General features: G+C 49.7%; 1 protein-coding gene across 2 annotated transcripts in view; it reads right to left on the bottom strand.

Annotated features, from left to right (window-relative positions):
* The window catches only part of MDGA1 (MAM domain containing glycosylphosphatidylinositol anchor 1), a 147,812-nt gene extending 139,473 nt beyond the window's left edge, over window positions 1-8,339 (bottom strand). The window contains exon 1 of one of the 2 annotated variants that reach the window (XM_074579729.1): window positions 6,430-8,339. In XM_074579729.1, coding sequence (XP_074435830.1) covers window positions 6,430-6,556 — 127 coding nt within the window. In that variant the 5' untranslated portion in view covers window positions 6,557-8,339. The remainder of the gene's footprint in view (window positions 1-6,429) is intronic. The other variant, XM_074579728.1, reaches the window with a different exon arrangement.
* Between the last annotated feature and the right edge of the window lie 17,367 nt (window positions 8,340-25,706).

Here is a 25,706-nt window from a genome sequence, read left to right as displayed (position 1 = left end):
TCAGCTGATGCCCGGGATCTCCCTTTCCTGGCTCCACTTCTCAAGTTCTTTCCTAAACTCTTTAATGCGGCGCTTTTGATCGCCAGCTCCATGGGTTATCACACATTTAATTTCTTCTTTTAAACGCTAAACAAGTGCTTGGCTATAAAAAAACCCACACAAAAACAAACCTCTGTTGTTCCTTCAACCCCTTCCCCCAAATAAAGGGGAGATGAAAGCTTTTTTCTTTTCAAAGCAAGTACTTGGATCCTAACAGAGCAGAGATCTCACCAGTTAAACATGGGCACAGAGACATGAAACACGCACACTCTCCTCTCCCACCTCTTCGCAGCTCGTCACTCTCTGGTGGATCCCGCAGGCCCTGCCAGATCTGCGTTCTGCTGTGCAGTGTCAGCGCCATACCCCTCCCCTTCCTCCACAAGCCGGGGGGACATTGGCACATTTTCCCCTTCTGGATTTAAACCTGTGCAACACCAGCAGCTGGTGACTGGCAGAAGGTGCCTGGGACACGGGCACTTCATGTGCTCGCCTTGACTGCTCGAGAGCAAAAGTGGTCTCGAAGTTTTCCTAACAGTTTCACTCTACATGAGACCTGGGCTGCCAAGTAAAGCCCAAAGACACCCTCATTGTATTACCAGATGCAGGTACCCATGGCACCTCTGAGAACAAACCAACATTTTCCACTGTGTCTTGTCTGGAAGGAGCCCATCACAAGCTGAACGCTCATCTTCCTCACAGCAAGATGCAGCTCCCTCTGAGGACACAACACAGCAACCCCTCCACACAAAAAATACCAACATCTCACCTACACTGATGAGAACTTCACCCTGTGAACTGTCTCTCCAGACCTACACAGGCAAACCAGTTGACTGTGGAGTTACCTTATGCTGGCTAAAGAACCCTTTCGCAGGTAGGGTTCAGGACATTCCCACAAACGGGGCAAGACTCACCCTCCGCCCCAAGCAGTCTTTCACTAGTAGAAATGCGTCTCTCCATATTGCTTTTGCCAGCCCATTGACATTGGGCAGAATGCAATTCTTCCCTACCCCTCAACTCTGCCCTCCTCATAACGAGCCGCAGCCATGCGGGCAGGGCTCTTAGGCACAGACTACGCTTAATGAACCGAGAGAGCACAGTACGTGTGGAGGTAGGAATTGGAAGCCTGAAACTGCACTATTCAAGCAAGCAGAATAGCAGTATCTCCAGTCAAAACACGGGCAAAACAGTAGGGCTTCTGGTTGATGGGAAGTGTCACAAAATCTCTGAGTTACCAGCATGGAAGTCACTTAGTCTTGTTACTTAAAAATAAGAACAGCAGCCTCAGCAGCACAGCATCCTTTACTGCCACTGCTGAATTGCCCTCTGAATACTGAGCCTCCAAGGCCATCTTCTGTCGCATCTTCCACTTATTGGGAGCCACTCACTGTATCTCCCTCCCCTCTCTCTTAAACTCATCTGAAATACAGATATATATTTTAAAAAAAAAAAAAAACCAGCACAAACCTGACACGGTGATAATTTTAAAAGCTATGCTGCTCATGTCAAATTATTCAACATCTGTCTTCATGTTCCCACAAAAATTAGCATAGGATGGTGGTTTCTGATGACACCTATAGTGAAATATTTTGACTTCTACCAGCAAGTTGCAAACAACCTGTCAAGAGGATAATGTCAGTTTTCTAGTACTGCATATTAAAGCCAATTGAGGGCTTATGTGGTGTGTGAAACTACTGACCTGACCTAAAAACAGAGGCTCTGGTGTCACAGGAGGGTGAATCTGATGCACTAAAGCTGAAGAAGAGCAAGGCACACTGAAGCACAGGGCTGGACAGATTTAATGCCTTGACCTTAAAGAGCTGCTAAAGAGCTATGCAAACCTCGGACCGACCCAGTCCTTAGGTGAGACTATTCCTATAGCCCTCCAGTTACAAAACTCATTCCTGTAACCAGAAGGCTACAGCCTAAGCCACCACAGATTTAAGGGCTGGACAACAAGGAGAAATGGCTGAGCCCAAAGGATGTGTGTGTGTGTGTATACGCATGTATATACACACACATATGTATCTATGTAAAATTTGGAAAAAACGCAATGTATGAGCACAGTGATCCTCCAACCAGAATCAGCCAAGAAGTGGCTCACAGGAGCCAGCTCCGCCACTACTTCAGCCAGCGATCTGCTCGCCCATTTCTGAGGGCACAGGGTGCGCTGGGATAACAGCAAGAAGGCCGAAGAGCTCCTCGTCTGGACTCCTGTTCCCACTGGCTACACAGCCACAGGCAGGGGCAGGAGAGAGAGACTGGCCCAGGTCACCAGGCTGAAGGGTGACATTCGAGTGTGCCTGTGCCCCCAGAAGCTGGCAGCAAAACATACACAAGTTCAAAGAGGGCGTGAGGAATCCTGCTTTGGCAACGCTGCATTGAAAACTTTAGGAAAAGAGGCTTTTGCTTTACAGGTAAAAGGAGCAGGAAACGAATCATGTCATGTGTACACAAAATGAAAAAGTGCAGATGTTTATGGCCTAAACCCAGGATATGTTTTACCATGACACTCCACCATCACAGACGCAAGAAAACATTCTTCCACTAGATTTTTTGGCTGCCTGTCACGGCATCTCACGGGTGATTCAGTGTGACGATGTCTCTTTAAAGAAAGAGCTTTACTGGGTCATTTATTCCCCACCTCAGAGGCCAGGGCAGGACTACTCTGTACTGCAAGTGCATCACCCCCACCAGTTTCAAGTGCCTGAAGTAACGGAGCCCATCCAGCCCCCGGATCACAGCACCGGCAGCTTTTCCTTTTGCCCAGCCTAAGCCTTCCTTTTATTCCCTTTCCATCACCTTGCTGTAGCCCCCCATCACACAGCACGATGACCACTCCTGAAACGCCTTTTCTGCAGGTGAGTTACGAGATGCGGGGGATGAAACATCCCACTCTCTTACACAGCCCGAAAGGCTGCTGCTGATCAGCCGGACTCTGCTAGTTGTGAGACAACCCAGAAAAGCTAATTACACACTGCGCATGGAGTAAGCAAAGCGGCAGCCCTGTGCAAGCTCTGAACCAGAGCTAGGCGAGTCCCCAGGTCTGCAAGGCTGACTGGGAAGCAAGAGGCATATTATTCCCTTTGGAACCCCTCCCCCATCCGACACCTTTCAGTCTAACTTAGAGTCTTTGAGCGCTGGTAACTCCAAGCCTGGAAGGGCAAGTCCCCTTTCTCCTTACCTCTTCCTCCCTCCGCCCAAATTCTGACATTTCCCGGACAGGTATTATAGCTTGCTCCTCATCTTGACCAGCAGCGTTAATGCACCAGGATTGAAAGGCACGTGCAGTTTGGGAAACGGGCTACCACAAAGGCTAATAAAAGTTGCCTCTTGGCAGTCTGCTGAACTGCCTTCTGTATCAGGCTGGCCTCGTCTTACTGCAACAAACAAGGCTGAAAGGATGGGATCAGCTAATGAGAAGAGGGTTTCAGACGCACTTCAGTCATTACAACAAATGCCAATTTATATAACAAGTCTCTTCAGGTAGCAGGCTAAAAGCACCTTGACTCCTAATTAAATTGCACCTCCATTGCAAATGCTCCTTTCCCAGAAACCCCCTTACACACATTTTATTTATACCATTCATCTCAATAAACCTCTCCAACAACTCCGCTCTCCCAGACAGAGGTCTTTTGTGCGCATCCATGTGGGTGTATTATTTAAAGGGTACATCACATGGATACTTTATCTCATTTAATCTGATTTAATCTCAGCAGATTTACTGAAGTAAAATATATTTATAGATCCATATAGATGCCTCCCCCCATCTCCATTGCCATAAATAAATATTCAAAAGCAGAAAACCAGATTTGAAACATGATACTCAAGTTGCCACAATTTCTACATTAAGTGCCACATGAGACGGACATTCACAACACAGAACTCTAAAGTACAGATTAAAGCCTTGGTAAGAGACTAACATTTAGGAAAAACCAAAGTAAAGGGGGGGGCAGTAGGACTATTTGCTAATCCTGCTTTAATTATCCTTGCAAATATAACAGTGTATTGGCTCTGGTCGAGCCATGGATAGCAGCAATTTCACATCCAAACCAACAGTGCTGGCTGCGCGAGGCGTGAAATCAGTGCAGGGTAGCGGACTGAAGGCAGGGTTGAGAAAGACAATATGAAAACTATTAGTCACCATAGAAGTTTGCAGTGTGCTGATTCCGCGAGACACTGCTGTGGGCTGCACTCAGACAGCTGCGTATTAAGGCTACTGATGGTCTCAATAGATAGTTTGAAGAGGTAGGGGAGGGGAGAGGAGGGAAGAGACCGGATTTCTCTTTTGTGTAGTTAAGTAGGAGACTAGATAGAAGTAGTGTACCATTTTGGCTTAAAAGGATGCCTTCATCTTAGTGCACATCTATATCTGTGCTTTCTTTTGTACACAGCTTCTCCAATCTCTCTTTGAGAGAAAAAGACAAAAACATCAGTAAGTTATTCTGAAGATCTAATTTAGCAGCAACTCTATCAAATGCAAGTTTACTGAAGTGGATGAAAAAAATACAACAGGCGACCTTCTAAAGCACATTTAAGCAAAACCAGTTTTAAGCTCTGTCCCTCTTGCTACAATCCTGAGCAGAGAGGCCATTCTACAGCAAGTGACAGCTACTCAGCAGCAAGCACACTAAAACAAAATAGTAAAAGTTCAGCTAGAAGCAGATTACCTGTTTTAAAAGATTAAATAACCTGCCCTGACCAGGTTTCTGTACCACAAACTCATTCTACTCCTCATCCTTCCAGCCTTCATAGGGTCCTACAATTTTCCTCTGGACAGGCAGACTGGGAGAAACCACATATACTGTGAGGAAGCAAGAAAAAGAGAGGAAGCTAAATACCCTCTATTTAAAATGGTTATTTTACAAAACGGACCCAAACTCAAATTAACATCCCAGCCCTCAAGGAGAAAGGCGGAATTGTTTCCATTAAAGAAATACATCATTAAAAAGTGACCTACAAAGACTTACCCATAGTCAGTGAGACTGAACTGATCTTTGCCAGAGCTCACACAAGGGACTGGCTGCGTGCTGTTAAAAAAGGGGGAGCGGGGGGGCTGGATTCTCTCACTGGGGTCTCTCTTCAGAGCTCAGAGAGCTTGGCTTGTTAGAGGCAGAGGCATGCCTTCCAGAAGGACTTTACAGCAACGCACAACTGAGTTGTAAGCCAAGATAAAGCCGGCTTGTTATGAGAGGCAAGTCTTGTGGGTTGCTTTTATTTATTTTTTCCCAGTGTATTGGAAATGCAGATCTTGTAAAGCAAGAATTAAGAGAGGGCTGGGAGAGGGAAAGGGGGGCTGCACGGCTGGCTAAAGTAAATCTCGGCTGCTCTTTCAACCCAGGGCTTGTGCTCGGCGGGGCCACGGGGTGCCATCCCCAGCCTCTGCCCCCAGCCCTCCTCTCTGCCTTCGAATGCGGAGGGGCTGCGGGAGCCAGACCCCTCAGGGGGACACCAGAGCTTGCCATTTGCTACCCTGCCTGCAAACAAGGAGGGGAAGTAAGCACCATAACTGCAAAAATAATTATGAAAAAAATAATAATAACGAGAGGGGAAAAAAAAAAACAAACAGTCAAGCAGCTCCACATCATCTCTGCCACAGACCACCCCCCACCCATCCCCGCGGGCTTGAGAAGAAAATCGGCAGCAAAGTTCAATAGGGTGCAAAAGCAGCCTCACTCCTCGCCCCCCGCCCCCGGGATGGGAGGGAGCCCCGGCGGGGACTGACCGTGGGCTGTGCGGGGGGAGCCGGCCCCGCCGGGCCGGGCAGAGCCGGGGAGCACCGCCCCGCACGCCGGCGGCGGGGAGCGGGGGCAGCCCCCGGCAGCCAGGGGGATCCCCGGCACGGAGCCCCGGCCGCCCTCCTCCTCTTCGCCTCCCCGTGCCGGTGCTCCCGCAAGGCGGCAACCCCGCCAGGGCAGGGTGGGGAAGGGAGGGGAAGGGACCCTCCGTCCTCCCCCTGCCCCAAAGAAACTGCAACTCGGAGGGGCTCCCGGCGCCGCGCCGCCGCCTTTCGCACGCCGGCATCCCCACGCGAAGCGGGTGGGGGGAGCGGGGAGGCAGGGCCGGGGCCCGGGGTCGCTCCCCCCCCCCCGCCCCCCGGCTCCAGGCGCGGCCGGCCCGGAGACAGCCTGGCCGGCGGTCCCTGCGTGCCAGCTCGGCGGACTCGTACATTGGAGGCGGCCAGGGGTTACGGCGAGGGATTATGAAGTAGCTACAGGCGGCTGCGAGCCCTATTGCTGCATAAATCTCTCCGCTCAGGCTGCGACGAGCTTCGCCGGCATCATTTACTTTCTCCTGCAGGTGCTTTTTAACTTTGATCCCGTCGCCGCCGTCTGCGCCCTCGCCTCCCCCCCTCCCCCCTCCCAAAACAGCCACCGCGACAACGTCTCTTACCGTAAACCCCTTGTCCCCTGCTGTACACGGGCACCAGAGACAGGAATAAAAAACAGATCATCTCCATCTTCAAGGCAGAGCCTTCATCGCCGGCGAAGAAAAGCAGCCAAAACAGCCCAGGCAGCATCCGGCGGGGGAGCCAGGAGCAGGCGAAAACCTCCCGAAACGCCGCCCCATACGCCCCGCTCCGCGCCGGCCACCGGCGCCCCTGGGGCGGTGGAAGGGACCCACACACACACCGAGGCCGCCTGGAGATAAAATTGAAAAAGAAAAAGAAAAAAAGGGGAAAGGAAAAAAAAAAAGGAGGGAGAGAGCGAGAGAAGGAGGCAGGGAGGGCAGGAAAGCGGAGCGCCGCTTCCCCCTTCCCTTCGCCAGGATGCTCGAAGATCTCCAGGAAAACGGGCAGCCTCGCCCGCACTCGGGGTACGGGGAAAGGCGGGCCCCGGGGGCACCGGGCCGGCGCCGGGCCCGGGCCAGCCCAGCGCTGCCCCCCGGCCCCTGCGGGAAAGGGGGTTTCTTTGTTCAGCGGGAGCCGCCGAGCGCTGCCCGAAGTCCCGTGCTGCCAACTGGGGCCAACTTGGGAGAGTCCTCGCCCTCCCTCCTCCCGACGAGGCTCTGGCCGCAGCCCCAGGAGCGAACGGGGGAAGGAGAAGGAGGTGGAGAAAAAGGGGGGGAAGCGAGGGTGGGGGGTAGGAGCCAGCTGCTGAAAGGCGGAGGGAGGGATAGGTGATTCTCTCTCCTCTTTTCCAGATCTTCTGGGGAGGGGATTGTTGTAATTAATCAAATCCAGGAAGGATTTTTTTTTTTCTTTCTTTCTTCTTTTTTTTTTTTTTTTTTTTTTTTTTTTTAAAGCGGCTCCCGAGAGCTCCCCCAGCTGCACTGCATCGCCCCAGCCAGCCTGAAGGGAGAAGCAAACGGAGATCAGACAGACCACGCACCCTCGCTCCGCCTGCAGCTCAGCCCGGCTCTCCTCGCCTCCTCCCCAGCCTGCCAGGTCCTTCTCCCTTCAAAACTTTCCCCGATGTTGCGTGCCGGGCTCGGGCGGGTGCTTCGCCTCCGCCGCTTGCCTGCTCCTCCCGCCTCCCAGATGATTTGCAGCTGTGGAGAGGTCTGTGTCGCTCTTCCTCGACGGCTGCCGGAGCTCCTGGTGGGAACGAGTAGGGGCTGCAGCTGGAAGGGAGCCGACGAGGAGGGACGAGAAGCTGGAGAAAGTTGCGTTACTTCCGCCAGACGCCGGCTGGAAACCGCTCGGCAGGTGCCTGCTCCGCCGCTTTTTTTTTTTCCTGAAGCGCCAAAATCTCCTGCAAAAGTTGCCGGGAGCGCCCCGACGGGGCGTCCGGGGAGACACCGCACCGCTCCCCGCCGGCCCGGCGCCGCCTCACCCCTGCCGGCTCTGCCCGCCGCGCCGTATTTTCTTCCCCTTTGGCTTTCCAGGTTTTTCCCCTCCCCTCTTCACCGTTTCATTCCCCTTCGGTTAAAAAAAAAAAAAAAAAAAAAAAAAAAGAAAAGAAAAAAAGAAAAAAAAAACAACAGAAAAGGGAGCCAATTAAAGCGGCCGTGCTCGGAAGAGCCCTGCCTCCTGCCCAATTCTGCCAGCCTCCCCTCGCCCCGGCCCCGCTAGAGACAGCACCGCAGGGCTGGGGAGGAAAAGGGACTTGCTCCGGGCGGAGAGATCAGCCATCAGCCCGGGGTCCCTTCCTCCTCAGGACACTCGCGGCAAGGTCGGCTTCCCAGCTGGAACCTGAGATGCGACAAGCTTGGGGGGGGATGTCGCCTCCTGGACTGTATGGGCAGCGACCGTGGTGGGGGACAACGCAGGTTGCCGGGAGCGGGCGGGGTGTGTGTGTGTGTGTCTCCTGTGCCGGCCCTGGCTGGTGCCAGCAAAGTTTTTTGGGGCCCCCTCAGGTAGGTTGCCGGCTGATGGGGTTGCCTTGTGCATGCTGCTGGGGAGCGGCTGGGCGGGGGGGGACACCCGGTGTGGCGGTGGTGCTGTGCGGGCCCCCAGCCCGGTGCGTGGCTGCGGGGGCCGGCGTTGCCCGTGGGACCGCCCGCCTCGGGCTGTGCTGATGCTGGTACATAAAAGCCGGAGCGGGGGAGCTGTGGGTTTCCCCCCCCCCCCCCCCCCACAGCGGAGGGGCTGGGGGGAGACCTCCGGCCGGGAGGAGGAAGGAGATGCTGCGCGACAGCCCCGGGCATCACCACCGGCAGCGGGGGACTGCGCCGGCGCCCCGGGAGTGGCGGCGCGGAGCTTTGCTTTGCCATCCCTATCTCCAGCTGCTTTGCTAGAGGGATAAACGCCGTTTCGGGGGAGCCCAGACCCGCTCGCCCTGAGGGGCTCCGAAGCCGCCGAGCCCACCCCTGGCCTGGATGAGGGCCGTAGCGATGAGCCCAGACCGTAAAGCGCCGTGGAAACCCAGGGAGGCTCCCGGGGACGGGCTGATGCTCCCCGTCCCTTAGCGACAGCGCCTTTTCGCCGGGGCTCGTCCCTGCGTGCCCTCCCGCCTCGGCCACGCGTGGGTTTGGCGGCCCCACGTCGCGCAGGGTGCCCCTGTGCCGCGCACCCCCAGTCCCCCCCGTCCCGGGTGCTCCCGGCCCTGCCCCGCGGCTCTCCATCGGTGTCCCCACGCCACGGTGGCTAGCGATGGGTGCTACACCCGAAGGAAAAGCGGATGGAAGGACGTACCCCAGCAGACACTCAGTCGCCGTGCGAACAACTCACTCCCTGGATAAAAATATAATTAAAATAAAAATTAAAAAAAAAAATTGTGAGGTATGTCCCAGTGAGCGGCTGGCTGCTCGGTCATGCTCTCATAAACAAGCAATTAATAGATATAGCCGCTAATTAGTAAGCAATTATTTCTATTGTAAATGGTGCTCAGCGGGAGAGAAAAGCAATAGCGTGGGCCAAGGAGGAGAGCGGCGACACGGACAGGGCAGCTTCCCCCAGTGACCAGCATCCCTGCCTGCGGGAGGCAAGGCAGGCGGATTCCCTGCTGGACGCTACACCCTCACACAGAATCACTTGTCAGGATGTCGCCAGTATGAAACTGCTTTGTTTGGTTTTGTTTTTCTTCTTTTTTTTTCCCCTCTGTATTTTTTTTTCTCCTTTTTTTTTTTTTTCCTATAACCGAGCTAAGGGAACGCTTGCCAAGAAACTGCGGGCTTCACACTCTGAGGTGTCCTTTCCAAAGATGACTGCATGGAGTGGGGCACTTATGAAAGCACCTGATGTGAGCAAGTTTATTTTTTTAATACAATAAACCCTTCTCTGAGAAGGATTTAATCCTTACCGCCGTGGGTGGTGGCAACATTAATAAAGGGCACATAGGTAGAAGGAGGCAGCCAGCACCAGGGACAGGCAGAGCAGCCCCTTCTCCAGGGCATGGGGAGAAGCAGGAGCTGACGCTGGTGAGACAAAGTAAAATGGTCCGCATCTGCATGAAGCAGGCAGAAAGCGACACAAGGGAACGAGATGATGAGATGTTTGCAGATCCAAGAGACTTCATGGTGATAAAAAAATCATGGAGACACAAGTCTTGGGTTTTCTACTCATAATTTTGAAATAAGGATATTTATGAAGCATTTTGTAGCCTTTCCTTTTTTTTTTTTTTTTCAGTGATTCTCATTAGATTATGGAATAGAGCCTCAGAGTTTGAAGGAGTTACAGATCTGGATAATGAGTCTTAAAAAAAAAAAAAATCCCAAAAATGTGTGGTTCACACCCCTTTTTTGTGTTAACATTCAATGCACACGCTCATGTTTCACTGGCACAAATGCTTATGAAAAATGAATTTCAAAGTAAAGTGCCAAAGTATGTGAAATAACCCAGCTTTCTCTTAGCAAATAAAAGTATTTGTGCCAAAAGTACCTTTGAACTTATCCAATTAGGGAACAGTGAAACAACATAAAGTGAGACTGTTTGTGATCTGTCCATTGAATTAAAGGGAAAAATAATTGGATAATAAATAATTAGAAAGAGCTGTCATCTGTCCATGGATATTCTGAGTGGAAAAAAATACTGCCAAAAACCAAGTACATCACTGCATTTCCTAAATAAGGTAATTAATAATTATTGGTTGAGGCCTAATAAATCATAACATTCATAACTATGGTGTTTCCAATGGGCCAGCGCTCCTATGCACACTCACTAAGCAATCTACTTGTCATAAGGAAACCGTACCCTGTAGTGATTCTGTAGTGATTCTACTTGCCAAAAAGCAAAGATGAGGGATGACTTTCCTCCCCCCAGACCGTTTCCACAGAATGTATTTGTCCTGTCTTTCCAGCTGGGAGTCGGTGTCTCCGGTCCCTCCTCAAGACCCTGCTTGTCAAATGAGTCCTGTCTCTTTGAAATATTTATACATACCACATCACCTATATTTCACAGCTACGTTAAGAGGTAGACAGTCTCTGGGACAGACGGGGTGTTCAAAGAGAGCAAATCATATATAGCACAATGTCACCAGGCAAGAGACGATTGAAGAACCGCGTGAGGCCAAGGTCCAGTTGCAAGAACATTAATTCTCTTTGTGTCAATGTTTTTGTGCTATAGTCTGGTGCAGCCTGTCATTTATTTCTTTCCTGGGATGATGCAGCTATTTGTGGGCCCCAGTGATCTCTTGAGCTTGTGGCCTGACATTTCTTGTCACCTCTTTCTTGTTCATTTTCTTCTCAGCACTGCAGCCAAGGATGTCTCCAGGATCCCTGAAGTTTGATCTCTTTCTCCCCTCCCTCCCTACACACTTAAGGAAGTGAGTACAGCCCAGCTGGAAGCTTTGCTGCGGCATTTCCCTTGCTATGGCTCACTAAAAGGGAGAAGAAATAGAAAGTAAGAAGGGAAAAGGAACACAACGGGGCACCTGAGAGGCAACGGGCAGAGTCGGGGTGACTCCAAGTGCTGCAAGAGAGGTGAGAGTTGAGAAGGGGAAAGCCAGAGGACTCTGTAGCCCTGTGGCAGAGATGCTAGCAGGGAGATGGGAAACCCGGGGAATTCTGACTGCAGCTCAGGTCTGCCTGGAGGAGCTGAGCGTGCAGGGTTGCTCCTGCCATGCCTCTGTGCCAGGCTGAGCTGGGGCCGTCTCTGCAAACAGTGCGGCACAGGCCTGGGCAAGGGACCCCCCTGGGGCAGTCAGAGAGCCCAAGAGGGGGAGACACAGTGTGTGTGGGGAGGGGGAACCCTGGCGGACCACTGTAAACAAACCAGGGGCAACAGCAGCGAGTACTCTGCAAAGCATAAGCTACCGGATGATGGGAAAGTGTGGGCCAAGCTACAACGACAGCATGCAGGCAAACTCTCCACTGTCTGGTTTCTTTCTGTTTAGTTGGTCTGCACAGGAAAACCGTAAAAAACAATACTAAAAAATGTTAGTTCATCATTTCGAAGTGCTGGAATCAGCATCTCTTTGTGGAAAAAAAAATCCCCCTAGCCTAGAGCGGTGCTTCCCACCATCCTTTACACTGGTGTTGCTCCTGCCCCAGATCCTCCCAGGTATCTCCTGCTTCCAGTATGAAGCATGCCAAGATAGGGCTATAAATCCCCAAGGCTCTGCTTTGCTGTCTTCAGTTCTCCTCATCTCCACTCCGGGGAATACACCTATGCTGTATCCGCTTTCTTCCCAGATGCATTTTACAGCACTGGTAGTACCTCTGAGCCTCTTGTGTATTTTCTGTTTTTTTGATTAGCTCTCCTCATCACAGAGAGTGTTTGGTACTGAAAGGAGTGATGAAGAGGGAGTCCATCTCTATTCCTCACCCAGAGTATTCAGCCCGCTTGAGCTTTACCACCCTGCCCCCTGCGCTTCCCTGATGCAGCCAGTCCCAGGGCCATGCTGGGATTTCTGGCAGCTGGTTGCTACTGTAGCAGATTTTGCTATTCCTGCTTTCCCCAATTATAATTTGACAAGCTTCTGTTTCCTGGTTAAGGCTTATGTGAGATCCACTGCAACCCCTTGCCCCTGTGATCTCAATGTGTGCCCACTCTTACTTCCTGTGCACTAAACACACAGGCTTTTAACTGAACATTTTCTGCCAATCTCTATGCTCTTTAGCCTATGTGTCTAGTTTGCCAGAGACCCTGCTGGTTGTTTTTTTTTTTGCTCTTGTGCTTTAGGACAGATTGGGGCTGGTATAGGGGCACAGACAAGTGTCTCAGCATCACTGGGAGCATCTTTTTCGTCTTTCACCCTTACTTTGATCTTTTTTTCCTCTCTGCCTCCTTCTCCTCCTGCATTCATGCTTTCTTCTTCTTTCCCACCCTCCCTTTCATGTGTAAAAAGTGAGTTGAAAAAATGTCAAGCTGGTGCTGGTCAAAGGAACTTGTTCTCCCTTTCTTCCACTTCCTTTCATTGCCTCAGCCTCCCTCTCCTAGCACACGTCTCCCAAAGTGCGCTGGAGAGGGATGCTTTTTCACAAAGAGCAGACACAAAGGGTTTGGGCACGATTCTCCCCTGTTCCTGCTCTCTGCCACTGCCGGCAAAGGGCGCATCGACGGCAGATCTGCTCAGTGCCAGGCAGATGATCTGAAATGTGTGATCTCTGCACTGCGGTGGAGGTGGTGGTGCTGGGGAGGGTAAAGGAGCTACTCCTGAAGCAGATGCCTTCACCCAGAGGGTTGTGTTTGAACCAGTTATCAGCACTCCCAGGAGACTGTGCTACTTGAATTTCCCATGAGAGCTTTTAAACACAACTCACAGCATGGGGATGACTGGTTGACTGGAGTCAAAGTAAAATCTGCGTAGGACAGCTCTCAGGTGGGACGTTGCTGTTTGGACCTTGGTGGAGATAGCTTTGGCCACAGACAGCACATTATGTCTCCCACAGCCTGACATGGTGAGGAGGCCATCCTGCAGAGTCGCTTTTGTGGGAGTGCTCAGGTAAGGCTATGGGCTCACATGCCCTGACACCTCTTGTTGGTGAGAAAACACCCCAGCCGGTACCTCCTCCCTTCACTTCCCCAGTGGCCACACTCTTTTTTGGGGGGGATCCTTGCAAGGGAAGCCGATCCATTATCAATGCATTGACTTAAAATTGCACACAAGAAGTTCCCCAGACCCTGTTTGTCCCCAGACGGAGCTAACCTCACTTCAGGAAGGTGAGCATCTATGGTTTGGATGTAAAAGGGAAGCTGCAGAAAAAAATATTTTTTCCACTAGAATCTTCCCTCACTACTGATCCTGGACCACAAGAGGTGGGAGAGATGGTTACAGAAACATTCAACAGTGTGCCAGGCAGGCTGCGGGCAAGAGCATGCAATTCAATGCCTGAAGTAGCCCCATTGCTTTCTGGGGAATCATACATTGTCCATCAGTGGTACAGCTCTCCACCTGCCTCTCACCGTAACATGACAACGAAAAAAAATTGAAATCCAAAGCTGTCAGGAGTCTACGTGCACTGCCACCATGCAAACAGCTTGGGCAGTCAGATCTTTACTGGTATGGGCTTTGCTCCGCCCAGGAGAATAGGCACGCAGTCCCCAGCTCACTTGGGCATCGCCGCTTGTTTTGGCTGGAAATATCCAAGTCAGCCCAGTTGCCGGTGGAGGCTTGCTCCAGCTTTCTTTCTGGCAGCTCTCCAACCGATCCCTATTTCCCTTCACTACCACAAATCCACTTTCTGGTCCTGACCCATCTTCCCCCTGCCCAGACTCCTTCCAGGAGAGTTATAAATGAGCCCAGGTCCAACCCGAGTTTTGGAAATGCTGCAGCCAGAGCTCTTGTTGGAAATATAGTGGCCCCAGTGTACCGATCTCCTCCAGAGGTACTCAAAGCTGGAGGTGGACAGTGGTGTTTTAATTCAAAATAACTTTTATGGCCTGTTTCACTGTCACACCTTGCTCTGCTCGTACCTATAGCCCAGGGTGGTGGGTGAATCCATCAGAGGGTTTCCAGGCTTAAGGAGAGAAGACGAGGAGCTACCTCACTGGACCGCGCGTGTCTCAGTGCCACCCAAATTCCCTGCTTTGGGTCTGTGAGCTGGTGGCGGTCTGAAGGGATGGAGTGTTGCTAGTCTTACCCCCATGAGGGTGGACTCTCTGAGCCCATCTGCTAGGAGTCTCTCAGCCCTCATTTACGTTGCCCAGCAGTCTGTGCACGGATACCGCTTGTATATACACTATTTCATCTCAGTGTTTTGACCCTGTATGACTTTAAGGAAACTTGAATGCCTGAAGTCCAAGTGTCAAGAGAAATGTGCAACACAAAAAAACCAAGGACAGTTGGCCCCTCTGAGTTAATCCAAAAGTCAGTGTCTTCTTGTGACCCAAGTGTAGCCTGTGGTGCAAAACTAGCCCATACGGCTCAGCTCCTCTAAGTGAGTTTGGGAATGAAGCCTCTAGGATAACTTGCGCAGAAGTAGTTTCCTTGTTGGATGCTGTATATAGTCTATGAGGTACCCTTACAAGTTACAATTGCCTCTTCATTTCCAGGTGTTTTTGACCACTGCTGGAGCACTCGACTCAAGAATCCAGTGATTTTTGTCTTTGTATGAACCTGTATGTACATACACACACACACATATCCTTTCGCCTCCTGTCCAGTGACACACTACAGCTACATTTTTAACAAACCACCTGTTCAAGTCAAAATATCTTACACAATTCTTTGCACAAATCCAGAAGTCGCAAAAGAAATGTGGAAAGAGAAAATGTTTGGAACTGCGCCTGCTGCAAGCATGCTTTAAAACACAACAGCCACCCTCCCTGGGTTGCTGCTCCCTCCTTACCTTCGAGGTGGGCCTGAACCACAGTTCCATGTTGCCTCTATGATTAAATATACTCACATCCTTAAGGCACAGTGACATCCTTGTCTTTCCTCTGTATCTTGATCCATTTTAGAAAGCCTATAGCGAAAGACTGTTTCAATTTACCGTGACTATTTATAACACAATTCTCCGGCAAACCAGAGTTAGAAGGGCCATTACTGTAAAACCAAGTAACATGAGATGGTACATACAAGAAATTAACTGAAAAAAAGAAAACCTATTGGGAGGAAAGTATAGAAACACTAACCATGTGTTTTTCATTGGGGCTGCTCTAATCATTTTAGAAAAGCCGGGGCTGGGGCTACTTGGGGACACGGTACGGGTGTGCGGGTGCTGTGCAGCACGGAAGCGCTGCTGGTGGAGCAGGGCTGTTCCTGCCAGGATGGGCACCCATCTCCCCGCTGCTCCCAAGAGAAGCAGCAAATGAATCCGCACTCACACAGGCGGGTTTTGCCGGCATAGCTGTCTCAGTCAGGAATTGCACCCCGGATCAAAAGTGAGCGTCAGGGAGCACTCCCCTGTGTGAGGCTGGCGGGGGGGAATGAGACGCAAAGTTGAGGTGTGACTCACCCAAATTCAGACAGCGAGGCGGAGACACGAGCAGAGCTGGAACAGAATACTTTCTTCCTTCATTTCTCAGTGCGGCTGCAGGCAGACAGCGTTGCCACTGAACTGTGTATTCCGATGTATAATTACTTGCTTATTAGCTGGCTAGCTCATCATGCCAAGAAAGTTAGGAGGAACGTGGAGCAAAGACGTTTCTCCTCTCCCTGTCTTTCAGACCGGAGAAGAAACGACAGATCGTACAACCTGCTGGGAACCTCCACCTCCTCCACCCTTTATAGGCTGGCAGAGGTTGAAGTCTGATTGATTTCTCAGTTACATCTAGTCCTCAGAAGAAAGAGAAAAAGAGCTAATCATGCTAGCATGATACTAGAGCCAGGGACTCTGATGGCTGTGGCTATTACTGCCTCCGGAGTGACATGCTGAGCGGATGTGCCTGACGGGTGACCTCACATTGAGCCGTGAAGATGTTGGGAGCAACCAGCTCTACCACACACCATTGCTCAGTACCTCACAGAGGGGGAGGGAGGAATGTAACACAGAGTGTCAGCCTGACGTAAAGCCAAATACAGGGCCGCTGGAGTCAAGATAGGGCTTGGTTTACATATTGTATATGTGGCACTTTTTATTAAAGCTTGAAAATGTAATCCCCTCTGTTGCAACCTCCCTCTAGGGGCTCACCAGGAGCTGCAGTATTTTCATGCACGTCCCCTCGTGTCTCAAGCGTTGCACACTCACCCCGTGGGTTTCCTAAGAAGTTTCTCCCTGCAGCTCCCCGGGGTGGCTGTGCTCCGGTGAAGGGTGAAGCGATTCTCCTTGCTAAACCAACCCCTGCATCCAGACTTCCCCAGGAATATCAGATGAGGGTTTTGAGTAACGGCAGCAGCAGTCTTCCCTATTAGCGAAGTAAAGCAGGAAAATTAGTGGAAAATAACGTAATTTTTATATGGACCAAATCATTCACAGATGATGGAGGCAGAAGGAAACACTACTGGTCTGACCTCCCGTTCTAATCAGAGTGTATTGTGAGCAGCAACCTCCAGTCCTGATTTCTGAGAAGCCAATAATAAACCATTCATTTGTATCTCGCACAGAGCAGTGCCGTATTCCATCAGGATGCACAAACTGTTATTCTTAAGGAACAATACGCATTTGGGATCAGATTTACAGCTGTTCAGTAGCCTTCAGATTTGCAGGTAAACCACAAGATCTGACTTGCTGGAAGGTTTCATGGCATGTGAGGCTGGCACAGAGAAATAAATGCCTCTGATTTCCCCCCTCTGACTTTTCCCTGCCTCTGGCATCAGGACTGAGGGAGACAGGAGCCACATCTCCACTCATGTTTAGGAGGGACTGGGGGAGCCAGCAAGATCCAGGAGAGAGAGAGCAGCAGGTGGGAAGCCAGGGCAGGACTGACTCAGGAAATAATGGGGGCAGGCAGAGAAAGGAGGGGGTGGGAAATGCCCTGGGGGAAGGATGAAAGAGGGACAATGGGGCAGCTTGAAACATGGGAAGAGAAGCAAGGACTGCTGGAAAGATGTTGGGGGCAAGTGGACAAATGAAACTTGGGGAAAGCCAGGATGTAAGACAGCACTGTTGTGGTGTTGGTGGGGTAGGGACTGATGGCCCTGGGCCACGGGCAGCATGGGGGGAGGCTTGGGGAGGGAGGCTGAGCAGGGTCCCCAGGACCTTGGCAGCTCTGCCCCATCTTTCTGCTCAGTCAGCCCTTATTTTTCTCCATCCCACCTTTTGGCACCCCCTCACTTGCTTCTCACCCTGCCAGGCTTCCCTTATGGTCCTGCCCTTGCAGGGAGCCAGAGAGGTTGGAGGGCCTGATAGGAAAGTGAGGGAGGAAGAGGGTGAATGTGCCTGAGGAGCTGGTCCGGCTGCCCTGGACATACCTGGTCTTGGGGATAACATGGATTTTGACCACTTCACTGGAGGTAAGCTTATCCCTGCTCCAAACATCCCACGTGAGGTATCTCGGGTTAAACACTTTTCTTCATTCACCACGTCTGGAAAAAGTACCTCTGAGCCCCTGAAAACAGCAGACATTTTGATGGAAGATGCCTGGGAGAATATTTTACAGGAACAAAGAGATACCTGTCTCTCTGGAAAATGAGCGTTGAATGATCAAGAAATTACCAATAGAAATTTCTCATATTAGCGCTTTTTTTTCCCCCTTGCTTGTCTTGGTGGAGAATCACATTTCATTTTCAAACCACAGTTCTACATTTATCATCCCTGATTTAGTAAATTGCCTCTTGCAGAAGCAGTGTCTAACCTACCTTTATTTAAGACATTGCAGAATAATGTGTTTATGTTGGACTCAGAGAGGGTCACAAAAACAAGTGGCAGATGCTGCAAACATATTGAAATGTGGGTAATGTAAATGACTTTAGATTCAAAATATTCCTCCGCAAGTCACTTAACACTTTCAGAAAATATTGTATTGTCAGTGAGACTTATATCTAAAATCTTGAAGCAAGAGGAATTTTATTGTCTTTCTCCTTCTTTACTTTTTTCTTAACAGGGATAAAAATCAACTTTTCAATAAGCCTCTCTTTGTAGTCAAAATAGAAGGAGGTGAAGATACCTCCATAATCAGAGTTGGCTCAAGGCTTATCAGCAGGGTAGGCGAAATTTAATTTTGCAGCCCAAAGGTTTTCTCTTCACCCTTGGGCAGGCAAAATTCAGCTGTGTGGCAGCCGCAGAGTGGGTCCCTCCCAGGATCTGTTTCTTCTTTTCTACCCCCTTGAAACCGCACGGCGCCGGGGGGAAAGGCTGGACAGTCGGCTTGTGCCTGCTGCAGCTACAGCCATCCCCATCTCTTCCAGCCCAGGCAAACTGGGGTGCTGGTTGCCCCTGGCAAGCTCCCACCTTTGGCAGCTGATAGCTTTGCCTGTGTCTGAAACCAGCCCTGTCTGTAATGAGGTAGAGAAACTCACATCTGCAAAGCCCAGCCTGGAATCATTATCTTATAGCTGCAAACGTAGCCTCCCACTTAAATGAAAGGATGCAGGTAATTGGGTTATCTTGTATAAAACAAATTCTTCTGCCCTATAAACTGTAGTCAGTACACATGATGCATCCTCAGTGTGCCAAGCTGGAAAGGGGGGTGTTAGGAACGGGGGTGGCTTACTCACCCCAAGCAGAAGAGAACCTCTCCTGTGCCCTTGGCGCGCACACCTAAACTTCATCAGATCGTGACATTCACACGTATGCCCCCTCCCCATTTCGGCTTCATGAGAATACGATCAAGCTGATGATTTCCAGTGAAATCAATAAGAAAGGTAGAGGGCATCAACAAAATCATTAATAATTTCTCTCAATTATAACCTAGTTTCTTCAAATACAGCTGTTGCTGGAGCCTCCAGCCAGAATTAATGATACGGAAAATCTGAAGGACAATAAACAGTATATTTGTGAGCTAGAGGGATGTGAGCAAACAGTAAACAAAAAGGAAAATGTCAAAGGGGTTAAATCTTTAATAAACTACTGCTCCAATATGGTTTGATAAGCTCTCCTTCAGATGTTTCACAAATATTCTCCCTTGCTTGCAGAATTGGCCTGGTCTTTTTCAAGCCAAACATATTTCACAACACAAAATTGTAGAGGAACTGTAATGGACCTTTAAAAGAGAATAGATTGTGACCTTATTGTTATATTTTAAAAGCAATAACCTGAATGCAAGATTATACGTTCCTCATAGCTGGGACTCCTTGTAGGTACACAGCCTGTCCTGTGTTCAGCACGGAGCTCACTGACGTTCAGTAATTTCTGCTGTTTATAAAGTGAATGGAGCAGGTACATTTTGCAATTGTTAATACTAAGGGTAATAATATACACACACCTGCATCCACCCACATAAGTACAGAGAGGTTAATACCAATCTAAAAATATTTTGTATGGCGGAAAGGACACAAAAACATTGTCAGCGGAGTTGTTGGAAGACAGTAGCAGTCAACGGGTGGTTTGTAGTCTTGGGCACATGACTGCAGGATTTAATCTGTGTTCACCTGTCCAGCAAACACTGTATTTACTTCTTTCAAGGTTGTTTATCAAATGCTTTAGGATGAAAAAGGCCACAATCCCTGTATGTCTAAAGTAAAGTGGCCAACAACGCAGATGAAAAAGGCACATTTATGAAGCCAAGGAAGGAAAGGGTAAGTTTTCTTAGGCCTGATTTCATTTCACAGGTGCATTTTTATGACTTTTGGACTTGCCAAGAGTAACTCAAAATGCAGAATTCTAATCCCCCCACGATGTAGAGACAATCAATCACTGATGAAGGGGAAATGCTGAATTCCCAGTATCTAGCCTTCTCCAAGAAAGCCTGTCGGCTGTGTAATGCAAACTAATCTGTTCCAAGCATCAGCTTTTTTGTTTCTTGCCCTGGTTCACACATATACACACATCCAGTGGGAGAGAGAGAGAGATAGAGAAAAAGGAGGGGGTGGGGGGAGAGGCCACATCCACACATATCAATGACTGTTGGAAGAAAATAGCTAATACATGGAGCTGGAGTTGGAGAAAGGTGGGACTACTCTGCAATTCTTTTGCTGAACTGCAGCCGAGACCGGTCCAGAACTATCAGAAATAAAATACCGCACGGAAGACAAAAACTAGGGCATGTTTTTAACCGTCTCGGGGGGAAGGGAGGGGGGAAATAGCTATAGATTCTGGCTGAGAGAAGCAGATGGCAGTGAATTACGAGAACAGGACGCTGCTGCTGTTGCAGCCACTGCTGCAACTGCCACAGCTCAGCTCTTTTCCACCCGACAGAAGGGCCTCTGGGCAGACAGAGATGAGTCAGACTCGTGCGCAGTGTTCAGGCGTCTCTGGAGAACCCCAGGTTTTCCCTTTCATTTGTGTCATGCAGCTTCAGGGTTGGAAACAAGTCGCGCAGCCCCTACTTACGGGCAGCCTTTCCCCTCTCACTCCATCTTCCCCTGTGTCTGAGCTGCGGCCAGCCCCGATGAGCACAGCGTGGCCGGATGGCATCGTGCAGGAGGGAATCCCACAGTCTCCAAGCACGGGTGCCACTAGCATCCTCCGAGTGTTGCACCAGAAGTCCTGAGCGAATGCCAAGCTGAGCAGAAGCAGCCATTGAGGACACTGACATTGAAGCCACCTTGCTTGCACTCCTTAGGAAGACCTGCAGGCTCCACCTGCAAACCCAAGGATGTGCAGTAGCCACATCGCAAAACTTCAGGATTTGGCCGAACCCACTTAAAACTCCAGGTTACCCACTAGCACTGGTGAATAGTCCCCATTGTCTCTGGGAGACATCCCAGCCCCGGACCAACACTGGCCCCAACCCCAACAGAGAGTGGAAGCGGGAGGAGTGCATTTTGAACTGGAGACTGGCCAGAACATGCACCCAGTGTGTCCCACCGCACAACAAACTGACGGCTGCTTGCAAAAGAGAAACCATGCCAGCAATGGCACCCTGGATTGCTCTTTTTACACAAGACTTAGCCGTTGGTTTGAAGCTGGTGAGCAGCTTCCTATCCTCAAAAGACTATTTTATGCTCCACACAGAGCAGTTGTCGAACAAGCTCTGTTAATACAGCAGAGCAGCAGCAAATCCATTTCACCTTCTTAGCTAATGGCTTCCCCTCCTGGAAAAAAAGATTCCTGAGGAAAGCAACAAACACTGCTCTCTCTGCCACCCAGCCTGACCTGAGCCTCCCCGCAGCAGGCTGCTCCCCCCGACACGTGGGAGGGGAAGGGGCACCTCTCCGGTGCCCTCGAACAGAAGACTGCGGGCTGAGGGCTGTGCTAGAGGAGGGGAGATGAGCTGGGTGAGGAATTATTGCTCTCCGTGCTTTGATACCTTATGGGAAAAAATTAGGGATACTTAGCTGCTGTCATACAAACATTTTATGCAAATCTTATCTTCATCTTCTGCATACTGGTACATAATTTGCATCTGATTATCAACTTTGGGTCTATTGTTTTATTCTAAACAGAATTCCTGCTGCTGAAAGGTGTTGAATTGACAACCCTGGTGAATAAAGTCATCTCTCTAGCAAGGGGGTAGGAGAAGAACAGCTTCCCACACAAAACTCTGACATTATTCCCCAGCCATGGCCAACAGTGAGGATGCCAGCCCTTGGCTTCTTCTGAGCCTGCCAGCTGATGCAGAGTGGTGCTGTGGATGTGGAATCCCTGTGAATTTTCTACAAAGGCAACCCCAAATCCTTTAAAAAGGAACAGCTAGTCTGCTGGGTTGGATCCACATTTGTGCTGCACACAGAAAGGTTTCCAGTACCTATCTGGCTCTGAAGTCACATCCAAGGATCATGAGAAAGCTTACAAGGTGTGATTTTCACACCCAAAATGAAAGCTTTTACCCTTTTGACCTAGAGGAGAGGCGGCTTTTGCTCCTTCTGGCACATGCACAATTATTGCCAGCTGGATATAGCCCCGTTTCCATCAGCAGCAAAATGCTGAGTCCTTTTCCTGACTATAGTAGGGTGTTTGTCTTGTGTTGCAAGGCAAAAAGATTTGCCAGGGGCTGAAGTGGCTCAAGTCCACTGGAGTCAATGGCTTGACTTCAGTTTACCCTGTCTGAGAACTTGGCTCAGTTACACCACATTAGCAGAAACTTTTTGGTAAGCCCCACGTAGAAATCAACGATAACCAGGGATCATGGTCTTCGAGTTCTGCGACACGTGGATCTTATCAGTTACCTCCTCTGTCTCTGGAAAGATACTTTTCTTTTGCCTTGAGTGGGGGCACAGGGCCTTCCCTAGTGCTGGGGAAGCACAGGGGGCTATTCACGGTAGCTACAGGGGGAGATGGGGACTGAGCTACCAACCTTCCCTGCAGCACAAGGCTGCTTCAGTCAAGCCAAAGGATGTGGGCAAATGAATGTTAATCCTGATCCTTAGGCTTCAGCAGTCACAGCGCTGCGCGATACGAGTCTGCCCACTTGACTTTGGGATAGATGGCTGTTCTAGCTGTGTTTGTCCTGCCGATAAAATATTCAGCCCCAGTAACAGCTGCTTCTGTAAGAGTGCCAGATTAAGACAAATAATGCAGACTTAGTGCTCTTTACATGGATTGCATGGGCTGACCCTGCTGCAATATGCACACCCACAAATCTTCTCAGCTCATTACCTCATCGAACACGGCTGGTCCTCTGTAAGGACAGGAGCTGGGTGATACCTCGACAGAATTTGAACACGACATGCTAAGTCAGAGCTGGAAATAGCTGACTGAGAGCTCTGGGCCTGGCCTGGCAGGGAGGGGGACCCCATCAGAAAAATGCAGCTTCAAGAAGGACACGTGGCAGCCCTGCTGGACAGGCCCCTTGGCTTTGAGGAGGAGGGGACATAGCTTTCCTATCATTAAGACATCCCTCATTATTTCTGCACTTCTGTTCTTTGCTAACACCCCCTTACTATTTCACTTCTCTCCTTCTCTGCTCAGCCAGCTCTGGGTTAAAATGGCAGGAATATGCATTGTGTAAATAAAGTTTGTTGTTTTCCTTTGAAGTATGTGGGAAGGCTTTGAAAACTCAACTGTAGTCGTTCCCAATAATCTCAGCTTTCTGCTCTGTTTCTCTGGTTAACCTTGCTGACTCAAAACAACAAAAAACATAGCCTGAAGGAGATAGTGCTCACTGCTTTCTTAACTTTCCAGTGGCATTTTACCGGAGATATTTTCTTTTTGCTAAGATCTTTGAAGTCCACTCCTCTCTTTATGTGTGGATTCCCATTGAGACGAAATGGCTCTTACCAACCTACTTCCCAAGGCATGGCGTAGGAAGCATGACCGCCTTCCCCAGGTCATAACAGAAGGAAGAGTCAGTGAGGGGGCTGCTGAGATGCCAGCAGTAAACAAGTCAACACAGAGATGTGTTTCATTTTCTTCCCAGGGGATGGTGGGAGCAAGATCTTCCCTCACACATGTGTCCCAGTTAGAGAGCCAGGACATGATCTATTAGGTCACCACTCTGCCCATCTAGTAAGACTGAACAAGTCCGTTTTTCATATTGCTTTGCAGTCAGCTCAAGAGGTCACCCTTGACTCAAATAAACTTTCTTCTCCGCCTCCCCACCACAACTTTCTCCCCCCTCCCCTTCCCCAGCTGCATTTACAGCCTGGAGAAGGAAGCAATGGGAACTTCACATCAAGGCAGGCTCCTGCCAAGCTTTGCTAAGATACCTACCTGGTGGAAGAGGGTGAAATCTTCTCAAGATCCCTCGAGGGAAAGCAGACACCATTGCTTGTTCCCCTCCCGCTACAGTACTTCGGGGCAACAGTCCATCTCCTCCCTCGTCTGGGCCCAAAGGACTGTGGTTTGCTTGCCAGCCTCAGACACTTTTCTCAGGAGGGTTTTCCACATGCTGGTCAGTGGCTTGAGGGACAACCATCCCATGCTTGCAAGGCACAGATGTTGCTTCTGCTGAGGTACGAATCCTGGATATGAAGAACATGATAGAGAAGGGCATTTGTCACACTGTGAAGTGTGGACCACACCACCACACCACACAGCAGGCTGAAAATGGGAAGACCCACAGCTGGGAGATGTAGCTGCCAAGAAAGCCTGTCCCATAGGTAGAGTGATAGGGTTCATCCTCACCAAGTCAGTAGAATACATCACCCACACACAAGAATTTAATATCACCACCCCCTGCCTCTCTCTCGTCTCTAAGGAAATTTCTAGTTCTTCAGGAGCAGATGAAGAAAAAGACATGTTCTGCTTCCATAGTCCCCAGCTCTTCCATCGTAGATGTGACGAACAAAGGGAGGGAGAAAGAACCATATAAACAGGCGCCTCGAACATAATTGAAGAACCAGACTAATTTGGCTTGTCTTTATAACAGGCCAGAGCTGGGCACTAGACTTACCCACAACAGATAAAGATGAGTAACTACATAATGAGGTTAAAATATTCATTAAGCTAATTGCATGTTAATTAAGTAAAGGATGCTATTAGGGATCCATTGAGCTCCATCTGTGTGTGCAAACAGGAGTGAGAATAATCACACCAGAAAGCAGGAGGAGAAATGGTGGGAGCCCTGGGGCTCCTGTCTCCCAGGGAACCAGGGGTGTCAGGGACAACCAGTGGGGACAGCTCTGAGTCCTGGGGGAGCTGGCAGCTGTGAAAAGGAGGGTGGGCTCCTGAGAAGTGGGGGTTGCTAATAAGATACTCTAGGTGCTGCTGCCAGCAATCACGTTGTGAATGGGCGTATAATTTCCCCACACTCCGTTTCCAGATATGTAAAAGAGGAACTGTAGCCGTTTTCTCCCCATCTGAGAAAATTAATGAGAAAACTCAGGAAAGGGTCTAGCCAAGCTTACCTTCACGATTGTATCAGTCGATTTTAACAGAATTGCTTGCAGGGACAGAGGTCCATCACCCCAGAAAGCGCCGTAGGACTCAAGCCAATAGGCCGTAAGGCACTGTAAAGGTCCATGTTTGAAAATGGCCTACGAGAAGGCTAAAAATAAGGAGGAAGAAATTACCCTTCCATTTAAACTTTCTCTGTCAGCACCACAAAGGACAGTTTCTAATAAATACTTCTTCAAAAAAAAAGAGAAAAAAATTCCATCTGACATAATTATGGCCAATGCTCCATAAGGCAGAATGGGGAAAATGCTTACATATTTCATGTTAAAATTCATTAATAATAGAAGGCAAGGATTAAATTATATAACTGCCACCTTTAAGTTGAATAATATTTTCAGCAGAAGGAAAGGAAGATGGGACAACTCCATAACCAACACGTTTATTTCAGCACATGAATAATTTAGGCAAATAATACAACAGCCTTTTAAAGGGGAGAAGATTTGACGAGGAGGTTGGGTTAGAAAGGACTTGCACTGCATTGGGAGATTTGAAGGACTGGAAGAATAATTCATATTCAATCATTCATTTGATTAATTTCTCCTTTCTTTCAGGCCATTAATGGGCAGATTGTTCCTTTCGCAAATGCACTT

This window comes from Larus michahellis, chromosome 3, assembly GCF_964199755.1.
Source record: "Larus michahellis chromosome 3, bLarMic1.1, whole genome shotgun sequence".
Taxonomy (NCBI): domain Eukaryota; kingdom Metazoa; phylum Chordata; class Aves; order Charadriiformes; family Laridae; genus Larus; species Larus michahellis.
The sequence above is the reverse complement of the archived record's forward strand: the minus strand, read 5'-3'. Positions and strand labels throughout refer to the sequence as shown.